This window comes from Mirounga angustirostris, unplaced genomic scaffold (genome assembly GCF_029215605.1).
Source record: "Mirounga angustirostris isolate CCGP_5_RB_7025 unplaced genomic scaffold, mMirAng1.0.hap1 SCAF_14, whole genome shotgun sequence".
NCBI lineage: Eukaryota > Metazoa > Chordata > Mammalia > Carnivora > Phocidae > Mirounga > Mirounga angustirostris.
In genome coordinates this window covers 90798016-90816320 of record NW_026991722.1, presented here as the reverse complement: position 1 = coordinate 90816320, position 18305 = coordinate 90798016, and the positions used below count along the sequence as shown (strand labels likewise).

Here is an 18305-nt window from a genome sequence, read left to right as displayed (position 1 = left end):
CCCCCTTCCCGCCCACACGCCCCGGGCCGCTCTGGCCCGGCCTCCGCCTCATCTCGGTGTCCGCGCCACTTCCCCATCCGGGGCTCCCGCCAGGGGCGGGGCGTCGCCTGTGGCCTCTAGCTCCAGCTGTCCGCTACGTTTCCCGCTCGCTGGCCCGACGGCAGAAAGGAAATCCTTTGCTTCCCACACATTCTCAGATAGATCCATGCCCAAAAGCTTTGTTTCCGATTTAGTGATCCCCCAACAGGGCAAACTCAGGCGAGTCTCCCCGAATCTGTAAACGAAGTTGTGGACCCTCGCCTGGTCTCACGGGGCTACTGAGAAGCACAAAATAGTTTCCGCATTTGTAAAATGCAAAGGGCTGAGCACTTGCGACTTAGTGCGATGGACCCTGCTGGGAAGTATTCACTTTGAGGTGTGCTTTTCAAATCCCTCGAAACCCCAAATGAATTCCGTTCCTCCCTGGTTATAATAATAGCTACCGTAACTTTCACAGACATCCTTATGAAATGGTCACATCCCTATTAGGTGGCAGGTACTGTTGTATTTCACAAAAGGTAAACAGGCAGGGGACACGAAAGTCCTCAGAAGGAAGCAAGGATGGATCCTGTCCCAGTCGAGTCTAACTGGGCTCTGAAGGCTGAGCTTTTAACCAGCATCCTCCATACACCCAGGAGCTCAGCCTAAGCCCCTGTCAGGACATCTTTCAGTTCTCAAGAAGAAAATCAAAGCTATGTGGGCTGTGCCAGAAACTCGCCAAGGGCTCCTGACAAGTTGCCAGCTCCATCTAATTGACTTACGGTTTTTGGAAATTTTCTGAATGTTTAAAGAAAAAAACGCATACCACAAAGGAGACGGGAGTGGGCGAAGGCAGGGGAGGGGAGGGCTGAAGACAAGAGCTTCCTTAAGCATCCATACTTTTACTTTAGGATTCAGAAGTTTAAAACCTATAAAATAATTGTAATTTTTTATAAAAGTAAGAACATGTAATCAAGTAGACCGCAACAGTTACAAAAACTTTCAGTGATAAAATGTTAACTATAAAAGATTTTAATGTTGCTAATTCAGGGGACACATTCAGATCCCCCTGACTGTTTTGTTAGCAGCAGTGGCTGGTAGGAAGTCCTTCCATTCCAGGGGGACTAACGGGATTCTCTCTCCCTGGCCCTCAAGGAAATTTGATTACATCTCCTGAGAGATGTCTGTAATTGGTGTCCTATCTTAGAACTGCAAATATTTCACTTTTTAATTTGGCAAAAACTTGTAAGAAACCTTGACAGGGAGCGCCTGGGTGGCTCAGTTTCTTAGCGTCTGCCTTCAATTCAGGTCCTGATACGGGATCCAGACCCTCATCAGGCTCTCCTCTCAGTGAGGAGCCTGCTTCTCCCTCTCCCTCTGCCTGCCGCTCTGCCTACTTGTGCTCTCTCTCTGTCAAATAAACAAATAAATCTTAAAAAACAAAAAACAAAAACCTTGATAGGTTTTGAGCTTTTAAAAAATTGTCAAAGGCTGGTCAAGGTTAGTGACGGCTGGAGCAGTTAGTTCCTGAACTGGGGATCTAGTCTAGGGGATCCTTGATTCTAAGATTGCTGTGCTACAACCACCTGCACAATAGCCTGTTTTTGGCAGCGTGGCTTTGCACCAAATTCTCTTTTCTCAATTTTCTCCCTTGTCAGATGGAAATAAGAAGTACATGTATTTCCTTGTTCAGAAAGTGTTTGAGGACCAAATGAAATGAGGGACATGTTACATTAGGTCTTTAGTGGGGCACAAAATATTAGGGCACAAAATATTAAGGAGATGTCAAAAAAGCTCAGGGAACAAGATAATATTTAAAAATAATTTTTTAAAATAAAAATTAATACAAAAATCCACTATTAACAAAATATCACATTAAAAAAAAAAACACGAGATCAGGGCTCTTGGGTGGCTCAGTCAGTTGGGCATCCAACTCTTGACTTCAGCTCAGGTAATGATCTCAGGGTTGTGGGATTGAGCCCTGTGTCAGGCTCCGTACTCAGAGGGGAGTCTGCTTGAGGATTCTCTCTCTCTCTCCCTTTGCCCCTACCCCCTTAAATAAATAAATAAATAAATAAATATTTTAAAATAAAATGAAGACAAGATCAACAATGGTGCTGGGCAGTCATGCTAGAGCCTGAGGCAAAAAGACAAACCAGTAATACTGGGTTTCTCAGATCCCCTTCTATAGGCAGGTAGTTGCCTGAGAAAGAACTGGACAATGTGGACACTGTAAATGTAGAAATGTTTTAAAGTGAATTTCTAGTTAAATCATCCCAGTACCATCTGTAGTAGCCTATGTATGAATTGTACACATATACAGATGATCTATGCATTCACAGGCTGTAGAATAATAGGGCTGGCATTTGGGTTTATATACCTCCCGCCCTGAGTGGGAAAACCACTATCTTGGCCAAAATGGTTCACATGTTGACTGGCTCAAAGATATCCTGATCAGAGAAGAGAGAATTAAAATCTCCCATAAACCTCCAAACCTCTAGTTCTATAGTCTGCCAGATTGATAAGGTCCAAAAAGCAACAGATTTCTGTGTTTAATACAAGGCTGTGTGATTTGGATCAAGTTGACTCTATTCTCTGAACTTCCTTAATTCACACCCCCCCCTTTTTAAATATTTATCTGAAAGAGAGTGCATGCAAGCAGGAGGAAGGGGCAGAGGGAAAGGGAGAGAGAATCTCAAGCAGATTCCCCACCAAGCACAGAGCCCCAAATGGGGCGCAACACAGTCTCAATCCCAGGACCCTGAGATCATGACCTGAGCCAAAATCGAAAGTTGCACACTTAACCGCCTGAGCCACCCAGGTGCTCTTTTGATTCCCTTTTGAATAAACCTTGTTTCCTTCCTTCAAATGTCTGTTGAATGTTTACTTGTGCCCAACACCACGCTAGGTGCTGACCACAGAATGATGAACAAGCATGGGAAGGGACATATGATGAACTAATCAATAAATAGATGCAACGTGACAATTTCAGCCAGTGTTTAAGCCTTGAAGATATTAAAACAAGATGCCTTTCAGGACTGGAGGCAGAGGTGCCTTTAAGATTTAGTGGTCAGTGTGATTAAAAGGAGCAGGGCACTGACAGGACCTAACACACTGATTCAAATTATAAAAATATCTCCTGGGCTGCCAGAGAGAGTCCCCTAGAATTGCAGCCATTCGGGCCAGGAAAATAGTGGACTGGACCAGGGTAGCAGCAGTGGAGACAATGGGCCCTATGGTTCAATAAGTGCTGGGGCAAAACGTGTGTTCCCCTTTAAGAATCCGGACCGCGGGGGCGGGGCAGAGGGCTGCTAGGGCCCGCCCAGGGCCGGAGGCTGGACGCGGGAAGGGCCGCCCCTAGGATTGCGCGCGCGCCATGCGGGGGCGGGACTTGGGTGAGCCCGCATGGCTGGCTCGGGCCCCGGATGAGGAAGTGCGGGTGGGGGTGGGGGGGGCTCGAGGAGGAAGAAAACCATAGAGACGAAGAGGAGGTGGCGGCTGGAGCGCCCCCGGGCTCTCTCGGCTCGGTAGGCTCAGGTAGCTTTGGCGGCGACGGGGCTGCGGCTGCAAAGGCCGAGCTGGCGGGGCGAGCGCTGGCCGCGGAGCAGGCCTCGGGGTAAGAGGCCGGGGGCGGGAAGGCTTCGGGCGCAGCCGCCCCGCCCCACTCCACCCTGAGGGGACCCTCCGCCTGGCGTTGAAGGGTGAGGGGGAGCCCGGGGCTCCCTCCCTCTTGGGGCGCTGAAGGGAACGGAGGCTGCTCTGCGGGCGGCGGAACGACCGGGGGAGAGGGAGGAGACCAGGCCCCGCGTCGCGAGGGGGAAACGGCTTCTCCAAGTCATGGCTCCGACGGGGGAGAGATACTCTTCAACCTCGATACGGCGGGGGACCCCCAACTTCTTGAGGAGGGCGACGCCCCTTGTTGTGGGCGTACGCTCTTCCCCAGCTCCTGTGCGTTTGTCAGCGGCGCGATACCCGCTCCCGGGGTGTGAGAGGGCGATTCTAAACTTATTTCAATAGGAGGGGTAGTAGATAGCCCCTCAACAAGACCTTTCCCCCGATTTGCTCAGCGCTCCCCAGATGAAGAGCGAGACTCAACTTGCCCAAAAGTGTTGGGGGGGGGTCTTCCTTTCCTGTAAAAGAGAGACTTACCTTCTTTCTTTTATTTTTCACCTTTACCCCTAGATATAAAGAGGAAGACCCTGAATTTTCTGTGTGGTATTAGAAGTCAGTCTCTTCCCCCCCCACCCCCAATCATGTCCACCGACGGAGCCTCGCTTCTCTTCCCTCAAGTCTCTTGGTGTGCAATGAGCTCCTTTCCCTTGCACAGTTAAGAGCATGGCGTCTGGAATGTGGTAGTTGCAAGTCTGTCTCCCACTTCCCATCTTCGTGACCTTGGTTAGTTGTTTAACCTTTCTGAGTCTCAATTAGCCCATCTCTAATTTGGGTCCTCTTTGTAGAGCATTGTCTTGAGGGCTAAGGGAGAATTTGTGTAAGTGCTTAGGACATTAGTAAGCTTTTGGTAAATTGTTGCTGTCATTGTTACTTAATTTGCTGCTGCTGTTTTTGTTGTTTTTAAAGAAAGAAAACTAGTTATCTTCCATAGAGACCCACATTTTTCCATGCATGCCTCCTCCCATCCCCACCCCCACATCACAGGTGTTCAACCCATCCTTTCTCACTGGAAAGGAGACTTTTACCCACCCTGGGGTGGAGAAAGGCATATTTACTCCCTTTAGATTCTTCCATGCTCCCCAAATTAACAAAAGAGGGCCTCAGAATGATCAAGAGAAAAGACTTTGTTTTTGGAAACAGGTCTATAGTCCAAGAGGGAGGGAGGGCTGATACTAAAAGCCAGCCTTCCCTTTGTCCACAGAAGCTATCACTTCTTCCTGACTGGTTAGAGATATCCTCTCCCACTCCCCCTACCTGCTGTAGTGATTAAAAAGCTTCCTGCTATCTGCACACCTCCCCCTCCTCAAAGAGGGAGCTTCCAACTTCTTTTTTTCTCTCCCAAGAAAAATAAGGCTCTGTACCTTTGAGAGGAGGACTCTTTCCTGCCGTGTATTTAGAGTGGCACAGATGGCTTCCTTCTCTTCTTCCTTTGAAAAAGAAATGAAAATCTTTTATGCAGAAAGCCTTTGTCAGAAATCAGGAGCATTTTCGCTGTTTCACTCCCCATGTGGAGACAGAGGGATCCTTTTTCTGCATGCTAATAAAGGAAGGAAAAAGGAAACAGTGCTTGATGCTTTTGAGATTTCCTGCACACTCCATGTTGAAGAGCTGGGCCCTGTTTAGTATATAGACTTCCCTACCCGACTTTCTGTTTGTCTAGAGATCTTGTTAAAAGATTCTTCTTTCTCTGTCCCTCAAGAAGAGGCCCCTTCTCCGAATGCCCTCATGGAGGCATTGGCTACAGTGTCCGAATCTTGGAAAAGAAAGCCCCTTTCTCAAGGTGAAAGGAGTGTTGTGAACTTCTGAGGGCCTGATCGATTTTGTGAGTATTGTCCCTTGACACAAGTGTGGCAGCACCCGGTGTTACTAACTGTTCTTCATTTTGAGCAGCCCTTTTGCTTTGGAATTAAAGACCTTCAGACTGGGGATTATTGGGCACATGGTTTTCTGTTCTGCTGTTTTCTTTGTTTGATTCTTTTTTCTACATTTTACTCATTGCTGTAAACTTTGTACCCCCAGAACTTTTGTTTTAGGGAGTGCTTGAACTACTAAGCTGAAAGGGCCACTTTGTCAAATTTGTAGTATTATAAAATGTATTCTAATGAGATTGAGAACTGCAGCACTATATTTTCTTTTTTTCATGTTTTTGTTATTTGGTAGGATAGGAATTAACACTGCCACTAAGAAAAAGCTTTCCATCTTTTTTGTGTATAAAGTGTTCTTAAATTACCTCCTATGCCCTGAGTGTCTGCAGTGGGGCTTAGTTGGAACTCTACCACCATTATTGGTATCTATAGATGTACTTTGAGAAACAAAGAGAAATAAAAAAGTTACCATTTTTTAAATTTTTTTTTAAAACGTTTATTTAACAGAGAGAGACACAGCGAGAGAGAGAACACAGCAGGGGGAGTGGGAGAGGGAGAAGGAGGCTTCCTGCTGAGCAGGGAGCCTGATGCAGGGCTTGATCCCAGGACCCTGGGATCATGACCTGAGCTGAAGGCAGACACTTAACAAAGTCCCACCCAGGCGCCCCGAAAAGTTATCATTTAGGGTCATGGGATGTTTATGGGCGGCAGGACCCTTTGAGATTATTTTGTTTAACTTGTTCTTTTTACATGTGAAAAACAAGCCCAGGAAAGTTAAGTGACACATTCAAGGCCATAACAGCCAGCAGGATAGGGACCCTGGTCTCTCAATTCGGAGACTAGCAACTAGATTGCTTCCCAGCACCGCTGTTGGATTTGACATAGAAAGGTTTTGAGATGATTGTTCTCAATTCAAAAGAATTTCTTCTTTTATTGGGATAACTTTACTGCATACTCCGTACAAATATGGGTCTTTTTTCAGGGATAAGTCCATTTCCTAAACAATCTAATTCTCATTTGTGTCATGGTAAAGATGACAAGCCAGTAGCAGTTGTAAGAGTTGTTTGTGAATCTATGATTTATTTTTTGCTTATACCTCAAACTAGATATTTATCCACTGTGCTCACCCAGTAGGTTGGTTATAAGTCATTAGTAAGGATTAAGCTATAAATCCCTGTCTTCATTTTATGAGCATATGTAACTCACTGTTTTCTCTTCAAGTTTACTTAACGCTTTAATGTAAAAATTTTTATGGTTGAGGCAGAGAGCTGACATTTGGAAAGATACTGATAAAAATAAAGGGCTAATACACTTACCAGTTATTCTTTATTCCTATTTGGATCTTGGGAAAATATTTTTTAAAATGTTTTAACAGAAGAAATACATATTTACTGTAAAAAAAAAAGTAACAACGTATAAGTTGTTTGTGATCTTCTCACTCAGGGTAATACTGTTAATATTTGGATTACATTCTTTCAAACAGTTTTCCTATGTTCATATTTTACCAAAATTAAAGAGTTTTGATGTTTAGTTTGATGAACTATCCCAGGCAGCCTTCTTTGTAGAGTTATGTTTCTCTACACCATCATTTTAATTGGTCCAGTGTATTTAGAAATTTAAAGAACTTGAATGTCTTGTTAAAATTTTGTTCTGTTCCTGCAGTCTGTAACATTACCAATATTTTTTTTTTTAAGATTTTATTTATTTATTTGACAGAGAGAGACACAGCGAGAGAGGGGACACAGGCAGGGGGAGTGGGAGAGGGAGAAGCAGGCTTCCCGCCGAGCAGGGAGCCCGATGTGGGACTTGATCCCAGGACCTTGGGATCATGACCTGAGCCGAAGGCAGACGCTTAACGAGTGAGCCACCCAGGCGCCCCCATTACCAATATTTTGATAGATGGCTAAAATAAGAGTTTGGTGGTGCAAGCTAGTGAGCTGAGAATAATTTTAATCTGCTGCTCTAGACTTACATCTAAATATTACTTCAACTCTGATGGTTCCAGCCGAGGTACTCCCTGTTCTGGGTGACTCAACTGCAGATACTGCTCAGAAACTCGAGGACCCAGGATGGGGCAAGGAGAAAAGGAGAGAAGTCTGTTTTGTTTCAACAGCCAATGTGCTTAGTTGTTTTACAGGTTGAAAGTTCTTAGAATTATATTTTTACGAAATAGAAGATTCAAGAGGTGTTTGGCTTTTGAAAATTAGAAGTTATTTGGGGGGAACCAAAGCTTTAAAAATCTGTTTTGACCGATGCCAGTTTACAGCACAGAGGCATGCATAAGAAATGTAACGGCACTGTTTTCCTTGAAGAATATCTGGAACCAGTCTATGTGATTATTAATATTGCCTCTTCATGATGCAGATCTGTTTAGTAAATGTGTGTTTGTGCATGATCCTGTGTTTAGAACAAATCTTGAATTAAGGCCATGGGGATGGAAAGGAGTGGGATTTGTTAGAGACACCGCGGGAGTTGAGTACGTGGGCTACAAGTGCTAATGGAACAACAGGTGGAAGGTCAGATGTAGTTGTTTCTGGGGGTTCAAGTCTGAGCTCTAGAATAATGGGGGTGTTGTTACTGAGAGAGGCAACAGGATAAAAAATAAACATGTAAGTTTACTGAGAACATCTTACTCATCTTCGTTACTCAAATAGCTGTTTATATGTAGTAAGACTCAATTATTCATTGGGTTGAATGGGTTCTATCTTAGACATGTGAAGTTTGGGAGGGGTACCACCCTTATAAATGAAACATAGGTCAGGAATTTGAGAAAAGATGGGGGCTGGGACAGGTGTTTTTGTTTTAAATCAGCTTTCAGATATAATTTGCATATCATACAATTCACCAACTTAAATTGTACAATTTAGTGGTTTTTAGCATAGTCACAGAGTTGTGTAACCATCACCACAATCAATATTAGGACATTTTTATTGCCCCCAAAAGAAACTCTGTTAGCAGTCACTTCCAGTTTTTCCAGCTCTCACTAAGGAACCGCTAATTCACTTCCCAACTCCATAGATTTGCCTATTCTGGCTATTTTATATATATGAGAACTTATATGGTTCCTTGTAACTGGTGTGTTTTACTTACCATAATATCTTCAAGGTTCATCCATGTTTTATCACAAATCAGTATTTCCTTCCTTTTTACAGCCAAGTGATATTCCATTGTACGGATGTACCGCATTGTTTATCCATTCATCGGTTGATGGCCTTATAAGCTGTTTCCATTTTTTGGCTATTGTGAATAGTGCTGCTCTGAACATTTGTGTACTAGTTTTTGTGCATATATACCTAGGAGTGGAATTGTTGGCTCGTGTGGTCACCTATACTTAAAGGGACAGTTTTGAGTCATCCACATATAAAGACTGCAAAAACGATGAGATCATCTGAAAAGTGAAGCCTGGGAGGCGTGTCAAGGATTAAACTTTTGAGAACACTCATACCTTAGTGGCAGGTAAGGGAGAGGAGCTCTTGAGCATGTGGTGGCAAGAGATCCAGGGAGCTGATCTCCATCAACAAACCTGCTCTTCTACAGTATCCTTTCCTGCACTTACTCTTCTGGTCTGTATGTGGTGTGATAACCAAAAACTGGATTGTATCTGTTGTTGGGAAAGGGAAACTGAACCAAATGAAAATGAGGACCTCCTCCCCTTTTTTGGCATCCAATAGTAATTCTACTTTAGCTGTTAACCCCCACATGCACACACAGACACTAAGTGGCCTAAAATCTAAAGTGCCTCTAAAAATATCCAGGAACTAGAGGAGAAAGGGGAAGATTGTAGCTCCAGAAAGGATACGTTTTTGTCAGCACCATTTATGAAAGTGTCTCATTTGATTCTCACCATACTTCTGGACACAACAGTTTCTCTCTCCTTGCTGCTTTTTTGGATCCAGATTTTTTCATCAGCTTTCCTGTGTTCTCTAAACTTAATGGACCAACAGTCTGATTTCCTATAATTTCTAGTATTTAAATTAGTACTGTCATGTTATATACTTTTACCTTTGGGGAAGAGTCCTTCAAAACATTAAGGACACCCAGTTTGAAAGCATAGGAATGTGCGTAAGTAAACTACCCACCACAGGTTGGAAAACCAGAAGAAAGGCAGAATGGTCCAAAGTGAAAGGACCTGTCATCTGTCCCGCCTCAGCCCCCAGCTTCAGTCTTGATAGCACATGTCAATGGATGGGATCTTCTGTGCAAGGAGGAAAGGTTGTAAACCCATGAATAATCAAGGAGCAGGTGCTTCTTGACCTGGAGGTAGAGCAAGTGCCTTTTGTATAAGTGACGTATGGGCTCCCCCCCAGAAAATCAGGGCAGGAATAGAGACAGGGTCCAAGGAAACTGGAAGGCAGCTATGCTCACCACTATACCACCAACGCAGCGTCCAAGGAAACTGAATTGTAAAGATTTACATGGTGTATTGGAGAGTCCCTCCTGCTCAGAAATCTGAATGTGATCAGTGGAGAAAAGGTGAGACAACTCAATAGTCAAAACAGTTGGGTAGCCAACAATGGATTTTGCTTGTATGTAGTATGTTTATTTTGGGAAAAGATGGATGTTAGAAAGTGGTAGGAGTAGAAATCTGCTGGCTTTCTGAACTGTCCTTTCCTGTGTGTATTTTGGCCAAAGGGATTTGCCATCAATACCTCAGGTAAATCCTTGTTACAAACTCAGTTGCTAGAAAATTCTCACCTTTTCTCTCCTTTTATTAGGATTAGGGAAAGCATCAAGAATGAAAGCAAGTAGTATCTTATTTGGTTAACCAGTTTCCACCTTGGTTAGGTCAAAGTGGATTTTGTTGTGGAAACTGCACACATTTGGTAGGCTAAAATGGAAAGGTTACCAATCAGGAAACCCTAGTTCCAAGTGTACCATTCCCTAGCTGTGTGTGTGTGTGTGTGTGTGTGTATGTTTTAACTTTAATAATGTAGTTTTATGAACTAAACAAATATACATATTTTAGCAAATAACTCATGTTTCCACTATCCAGTGCAAGAGGTGGAACATTCCCAACACTGGAAGCCCCTTGGGTATCCCCCCCCACCCCACCCCCTCAGATAACCCTGTAATGTTTTAGGCAGGTCATTTTTACCTCTTCAGTGTGATGTTAGGATCTATAACGGGATGGTGATAGCTGCTCTACTTTGCTCACAGGGTTGCGAGAATCAAATTAGTTGTGTCTGTGAAGGCACTTGGAAACTGAATAAAAGAGAGGATTCTGCTGAAGGTCTGGTTTAGTAGTGTCTTGTGCCAGTCTGGGTAGACACAGCTCAAGTGTTTGGTAAGCAGTAAAGGAATGGAATTCTGTTGTCTCTAAACTTGCATAGAGAATTATTCTTTTTTTTTTTTTTTTAAGATTTTATTTATTTGAGAGAGAGAGAGAATGAGAGACAGAGAGCATGAGAGGGAGGAGGGTCAGAGGGAGAAGCAGACTCCCTGCCGAGCAGGGAGCCCGATGCGGGACTCGATTCCGGGACTCCAGGATCATGACCTGAGCCGAAGGCAGTCGTTTAACCAACTGAGCCACCCAGGCGCCCCCATAGAGAATTATTCTTGAGGAAAAGTCAGTATATCAAATTCCTCAGAATCCCTCAGTATATGTTTATTCCACAAGTATTTACTGAGTACCTTCTATGTGCCGAGCGCCTCTCCCAGGCAGTGGGGATAACAGCAATGAACAAAACAGGCAAGGTTCATGCCCTGAAAACAAGTAGAAAATCATCTTTATCTTCTAATTTACATCATTTCTATCCTTGGATGCTCAGACATGTCTTATTCTCATCTACATTTGCTGGCCCTCCAGGTTTAAATTGAGAATTGTTCATAAGGCAGTATTTGAATTGAGATTAGACAGATGTCTATTAAAGGTTTAAGGTATTTATTTTTCCACTAATTCACAGTCTTTAAGGAGGATGTTTTGGTGCCAGATTGTTGTCAGCAATTGAGGTGGAATTTTTTGTCCTTATTTTAGCCAGTTTTAGCTGAAACAGCTTTCTTCTACCCTGCAAGGTTTTAAACTTTTATCCCTTCCTTTGATTTGTGTCAGGGTGAACCATTTGATGTAAAAGACTTGACTCCATAATCTTCCATCTGCCCTAATGCTGTCATCCGGAGTAGAGACTCAGCCAGTTCCACTTGATTCCTCCATGTCTGCCGTGGTACAGGAATTATACTCTGAACTCCCTGTGAGTGTCTCCAAAGAGCTTCATGCTGACCCTGAGCCAAGTGTGATTCCAGATGTAAAACCTGGAGCCTCAAGCTCTCTTATAAGTCAGAGTAGGGCAGTGCCCTTGGAGCTGCAGAGGACTCGTGCGGAAAGTTTTTGTGAAGAAACTTCTGGCGCCTTGGATCATGGGGGTGAGCCTGGGCGGTGTGGGCTGGTGGACTCCACAGCAGGAGGTTCTGTGGCTTCTGGGATCTTGGATAGGGAAGAGAAAACCAAGAGCATGGAGCTAAAGGTCTTCAGAGATCAAGGGGACCAGGCGGAAATTGTAAGAGACCCCTGTGAGGGAGCAAAGGAAGACCCACATCAACATTCCACAGCTACTGAAGAAAAGATCAGCCCAAGTCAGGTAAGGCATGAGATCTCAATTCAGATGAGTGTGAATGACAGCTTTCCAGAGTAACACTTCACATGATAAAGTACAGATGCTGACAGGTAGCTTATGATTTGTTCTTGAAACATTTCGAAAATGTTGAGTTTGATGTTAACTTTCTTTTGATGATTTTTTAAAACATTTGTGTCACATCAGACACTTGAAGAGAGGAAGTGCTTATCTAATGAAAAAGTGTCACTTCTCAGAAGCAGCTACTGTATGTGGAATGTTGAGTCTTATGGTAGTCATGTGATATTTCTGCATCTGATTTTGAGAAATGATGGGCACTCATTCCTTAAGTTTTGGTAGCATCACAAGTAGGATGGAGGGATATGTCACAGAAATATCTCTTGAGGGACTCTGCTGACCCAGGTAGGGCTTCATAGGATGGATACCCTAGAGGGGTCTCCATATTTCAGGAGCTGGTCCTTAGCTTTGCAGGTCCAGAAACTTGACTTTTATTTTTTGGTATATCAGAGGTTATCGTCTCCAAAGGACTGACCCATGCTAATCTACTTCATGAGAGACTATAAATCAGAAAGCCAGTTCTTTAATTCACAGTGAAAAGTGGAATCATTACTTTGTAGGAATGGTCACACTGGCTGATCAGTATGTCTTCTCCCTGTAGGCAAGCCTACATGGAAAGTGAAATCTCTCTCTGTAAGTGTGAAATTAGAGTAATAGGGTTCAGGTAGGTAAAACTAATGATCAGTGAGCTGTGATAGCCTGAGGAACCTAGACTCCTAAAGGAAAATACCTGCCAAGTACACTAGAAAACTTACTTTCTCCTCTGGATGGTGCCTTAGACCAGGGTTCAGCAAACTTTTTTCTGTACAGGGCCATTTTAGACTTTGTAGGCCATAGGGTCTCTGTCAGAACTACTCAGCTCTGCCCTTGTAGCATGAAAGCAGGCATAGACAATACATAAATGAATGAGTGTGGCTGTATATCAGTAAACCTTTTTTATAAACACAGGTGCTGGCCCATGGGTTATAGTTTGCCAACCCCCGCTCTAGACCCACAAATAAATTCATATTCCCTGGGCTTTCTGGGCTAAGCTCCATTTCCCACTATATAAATATGTCATTTGTTTACACAGGTTACAGGGCAAAATTGATTGTTGTTAATAGGTTTCATACATTGACCGTAGTTAGGAATAGGTGAATCTTTAGATAGCAGTAATTAAGTAACATATCAGATTTTATGCTATGATAACCTACCCTTAAAAATATAAATGAGGGGGGCGCCTGGGTGGCTCAGTTGGTTGGGCGACTGCCTTCGGCTTAGGTCATGATCCTGGAGTCCCGGGATCGAGTCCCGCATCGGGCTCCCTGCTCGGCAGGGAGTCTGCTTCTCCCTCCCCCGCTCCCCCCTCTTGTGCTCTTTCTCTCTCTCACTCTCTCTCTCAAATAAATAAATAAAATCTTTAAATAAATAAATAAATAAATAAATAAATAAATAAATAAATAAATAAATAAAAAATAAAAAAAAATAAATGAGGTAACAGATTCAGGATCTAAAAATTTCTTACTTCTTGATATGGTGGGCTCGGTCTAACAAGATGAAAATTATCTGTAATTTACCTAAATCTTCATGTAATATTTGGTATAAAATAAAAAGTACATATACATAAATTATGAAGTACATAATGAATACAGTACATATATATATATATATATGCCTCCCAACCTAAGATCTAGAAAATTACTGTCCCTTTCTTCCTCCCAGCTCCACCAGAGATAAAGACTATTTTGAGGTTTTTGTTTTTTTTTTAATTAAAGATTTTATTTATTTGACAGAGAGAGACACAGCGAGAGAGGGAACACAAGCAGGGGGAGTGGGAGAGGGAGAAGCAGGCTTCCCGCGGAGCAGGGAGCCATATGCGGGGCTCGATCCCAGGACCCTGGGATCATGACCTGAGCCGAAGGCAGCCACTTAACTGACTGAGCCACCCAGGCGCCCCCTATTTTGAGTTTTGTAAAGCAAAATGAAGTTTAATAGATACAAATGTAAGATTTTTTTTACTTGGTTCCAAAAAGTGAACTTCATAAGTGAAAAAAAAAGTAGAAGTACTTTTGGAGAAACAAAAGAGCTATAGGCTTTAGCTAGTCAATTAGAATTAACTTTGTGGGATAGCCACCAAGAAAAGCCAATTTGCTCTTAAATGTACATGAACAGAAATGTGTTACCTGGACTGAGAAGTAGCAGTTATATTCTGTTGTGTGTTGGTTAGTCTATAGTTAGAATATCACACTAACAGGCCCCTCTCCCCACCCCAGCACTCAGATAAGCTCAAGAGGCCCCTGTGGTGGGGAGGACAGAGGGAAAGCAAGGAATGTGTCAGGGTTGGGGTCACTGGCCAAAGTGGATCCTGTCCTCTCCTCCCCATGCTGAGCCTGGTGTCACATGTATCAGGTGTAGGAAGAGTATAGAAAACCAGAAATGCACTCATGATAAAGAATTCACACTAATGACAAAATCTAAAAATACACCATTAGAGGCCAATTGCTTGGGTGTGTCCTATGAAAGAAGAATCAAGAGAAGCCTTCAAGAATTAGGAAAGCTGTCAAGCAGAAGTGGTTCTATTGGGCACAGGCTCCGTAAAAGACTTAGTGATAGCTCAGTCATTCTCAGGTCACAGGACCCTTTGAAAATCTGAATGAATGCTGCAGATCTCTCAGAAAAGCAGACTACTATTTCAGAAGGTTTGCAGAGCCCGGACATCCTTGGACATCAATATAAGAATTCTTGCTAGATTGGCAAAACACCACAAACAGACAAAACACAATTGATGAATTAAACACGATTGATGAATTAGGAGAACATTTTGCAATATATATCACAGATAAAGGACTTATCTCTCTAATATATAAAGCACTCTCTCTTTTTTAAAAAAGGTTTTATTTATATGAGAGAGAGAGGAAGAAACAGGCTCCCTGCTGAGCAGGGAGCCCAGTGCGGGGCTCAATCCCAGGACCCTGGGATCATGACCTGAGCCAAAGGCAGACACTTAACCAACTGAACCACCCAGGCACCCCATAAAGAACTCTTTTTTTTTTTTTTTAAGATTTATTTATTTGACAGAGAGAGACACAGCGAGAGAGGGAACACAAGCAGGGGGAGTGGGAGAGGGAGAAGCAGGCTTCCTGCTGAGCAGGGAGCCCGATGCGGGGCTTGATCCCAGGACCCTGGGATCGTGACCTGAGCTGAAGGCAGACGCTTAATGTCTGAGCCACCCAGGCGCCCCTTAAGATTTTATTTTTAAGTAATCGCTATGCCCAGTGTGCGGTTCGAATTTACAACCCTGAGATCAAGAGTCATATGCTCTATTGACCAAGCCAGCCAAGCACCCCACTAATATATAAAGAACTCTTAGAGTGAGGAATGGAAAACCCAATAGAAAAATGAAGGAAAGACTTGAATAGATGATTCATTTGTGTACGTGTGTGTGTTCGTGTGCTTGTTCTTAAACACATGAAGAGATGGTCAACCTCACTTATAATTAGAGAAATGTAATTTTAAACAGTTGAAATACCACTTTTTACCTATTAGACTGGAGAAAATGAAAAATTATAACAACATATCTGCTTGGCAAGGCTGTGAGGAAAAAGGTGTTCTCACAGGTTGCTGGTGGGAATGCATACTGATAACACCTTTCAGAAGAGGAATTTGGCTGCACCTAACCAGAAAGCATATGCTCTGACCTGTTGACCTAACATTCTCAATTCTAGGAATCTACCCTGAATATATACCTCCAAATTATAGAAATACACATACTCAAAGTTACTGTTTGCAGCATTGCAAAATGTTGGAAGCAACCTAAATGTCCACATATAGGAGAAAGGTTCAATAAACCATAGTGTATGGTACATCTATACATGGAACACTATGCACCTGTAATAAAGAATTGAGGAGGATTTCCATGTACCGATATGGCGTGATTTCCAGGTGTGTCATGGCTCCCCAAGACTACCTACAGGTTTGGGGATTCCCTGGAACTCACAGGACTCAGCACATGGTCATATTTGTAGCTAAGATTAATTGTAACAAAGGATATAAAGCAGTCAGCAAAGGGGAAGAATGGTGCAGAGTCCAGAAGATCTCAGGTGCCACCTTCCAAGAGTCCTCTCCCACTGTAGTCACATACATACACATACTTCTCCAGGAACAAACTGTGACAACACATGTGAAATGTGGCCTACCACGGAAGCTTTTTAGAACCCAGGGTTTTTACTGGGTGCTGGTCACACAGGGATCTTCTGCCTGGCACATACCAAAATTCCAGATTTCCAGAAGGAAAGCAGGTGTTCCAACATATACCCATTGTCATATGGATGCACTGAGCCACTCTTATCATTAGGGAATGTTGGAAACTCTCCCAAATATAAGTTCCCAGATGAGCGAAGGCAACCCTTGCAAGCAGGCCTTTCTATGGATAACAGGCCTGCTGTGTTAACTCTTTTCTGCAAACTGGGATATGCTGGTAAATGAAAAGAGCAAAGGGCAAGTAAACATCTATTGTATCCTCTCTTTCATTCAAGAAAGAAGGGGAGACAAGTATACAAGTATCTGCTTGTTTGTATAAAGCACACACGTGTACACATAGGAAGGACAAACCAGAAATGAATGGGTGTGATTACCTGTAAGAAGCCACTGGGAGCAGGGTAGAGAGTGCGGGAATGGGACAGAAGGAACAGAAGGAAGTGTCACTTCTCTGAGTACATCTTTTTATATAGTTCTGAGGCTGTACCTGAAGAATAACTAACTAGACAACCAGGATGTGAGGGGAATCCAGAATTAAATAAAAACTCTAACAGACGATTCTTTTTTTTTTTTTTTTTTTTTTTTTTTTTTTTATTTAATTTTTTTATTCTTATGTTAATCCCCTTACATTACAACATTAGTTTTAGATGAAGTGTTCCATGATTCATTGTTTGTGCACAACACCCAGTGCTCCATGCAGAATGTGCCCTCCTAAATACCCACCACCAGGCTAACCCATCCTCCCACCCCCCTCCCCTCTAGAACCCTGTTTGTTTTTCAGAGTCCATCGTCTCTCATGGTTCGTCTACCCCTCCGATTTCCCCCGCTTCATTCTTCCCCTCCTGCTACCTTCTTCTTCTTCTTCTTCTTTTTTTTTTTTCTTAACATATATTGCATTATTTGTTTCAGAGGTACAGATCTGAGATTCAACAGTCTTGCACAATTCACAGCGCTTACCAGAGCACATACACTCCCCAGTGTCTATCACCCAGTCACCCCATCCCTCCCACCCCACCCCCCACTCCAACAACACTCAGTTTGTTTCCTGCGATTAAGAATTCCTCATATCAGTGAGATCATATGATACATGTCTTTCTCTGTTTGACTTATTTCACTCAACATAATACCCTCCAGTTCCATCCACGTTGTTGCAAATGGCAATATCTCATTCCTTTTGATGGCTGCATAATATTCCATTGTATATATATACCACATCTTCTTTATCCATTCATCTGTCGATGGACATCTTGGCTCTTTCCACAGTTTGGCTATTGTGGACATTGCTGCTATAAACATCGGGGTGCACGTACCCCTTCGGATCCCTACTTTTGTATCTTTGGGGTAAATACCCAGTAGTGCAATTGCTGGATCATATGGTAGCTCTATTTTCAACTTTTTGAGGAACCTCCATACAGTTTTCCAGAGTGGTAACAGACGATTCTTAACTGTATTACAAATAAATAATGAAACCACACTAAGGGAGGGAAGATAAAGAAGAAAAGTAACCCAAGAACCTTTGGGAAAGAGTATTTTGACTATATACTTTTAAGTCTAAATCCAATAACCCCCCCAAATTATTATTATTATTTTTGTTTTTCGTTTTTTGAGAGAGAGAGAGCATGCAAGCAGGGGGTTGGTGCAGAGCGAGAGGGAGAAAGAGAGAATCTTAAGCAGGCTTCATGCCCAGGGCAGAGCCTGATGTGGGGCTTGATCTCCTGACCTGAGATCATGACCTGAGCTGAAATCAAGAGTTGCACACTTAACTAACTGAGCCACCCAGGTGCCCCAAATTTTAGTAGATTTGTTTTTCACAGGGGTGTGACTTAGCAATTCCTAAACCACTGTATGTGTGTTCTAGGATTGAGCAAATAGGTAAATATTGTGGATA

General features: G+C 43.1%; 1 protein-coding gene across 9 annotated transcripts in view; it reads left to right on the top strand.

Annotated features, from left to right (window-relative positions):
• Window positions 1-3469: 3469 nt before the first annotated feature.
• The window catches only part of PRR14L (proline rich 14 like), a 57275-nt gene continuing 42439 nt past the window's right edge, over window positions 3470-18305 (top strand). Inside the window, exons 1-4 of one of the 9 annotated variants that reach the window (XM_064578705.1) lie at window positions 3483-3634; window positions 4201-4413; window positions 5390-5512; window positions 11605-12130. In XM_064578705.1, the coding sequence (XP_064434775.1) occupies window positions 11657-12130 (474 nt within the window). In that variant the 5' untranslated portion in view covers window positions 3483-3634; window positions 4201-4413; window positions 5390-5512; window positions 11605-11656. The other 8 variants (XM_064578706.1, XM_045887255.3, XM_045887254.3 and 5 more) reach the window with 8 other exon arrangements.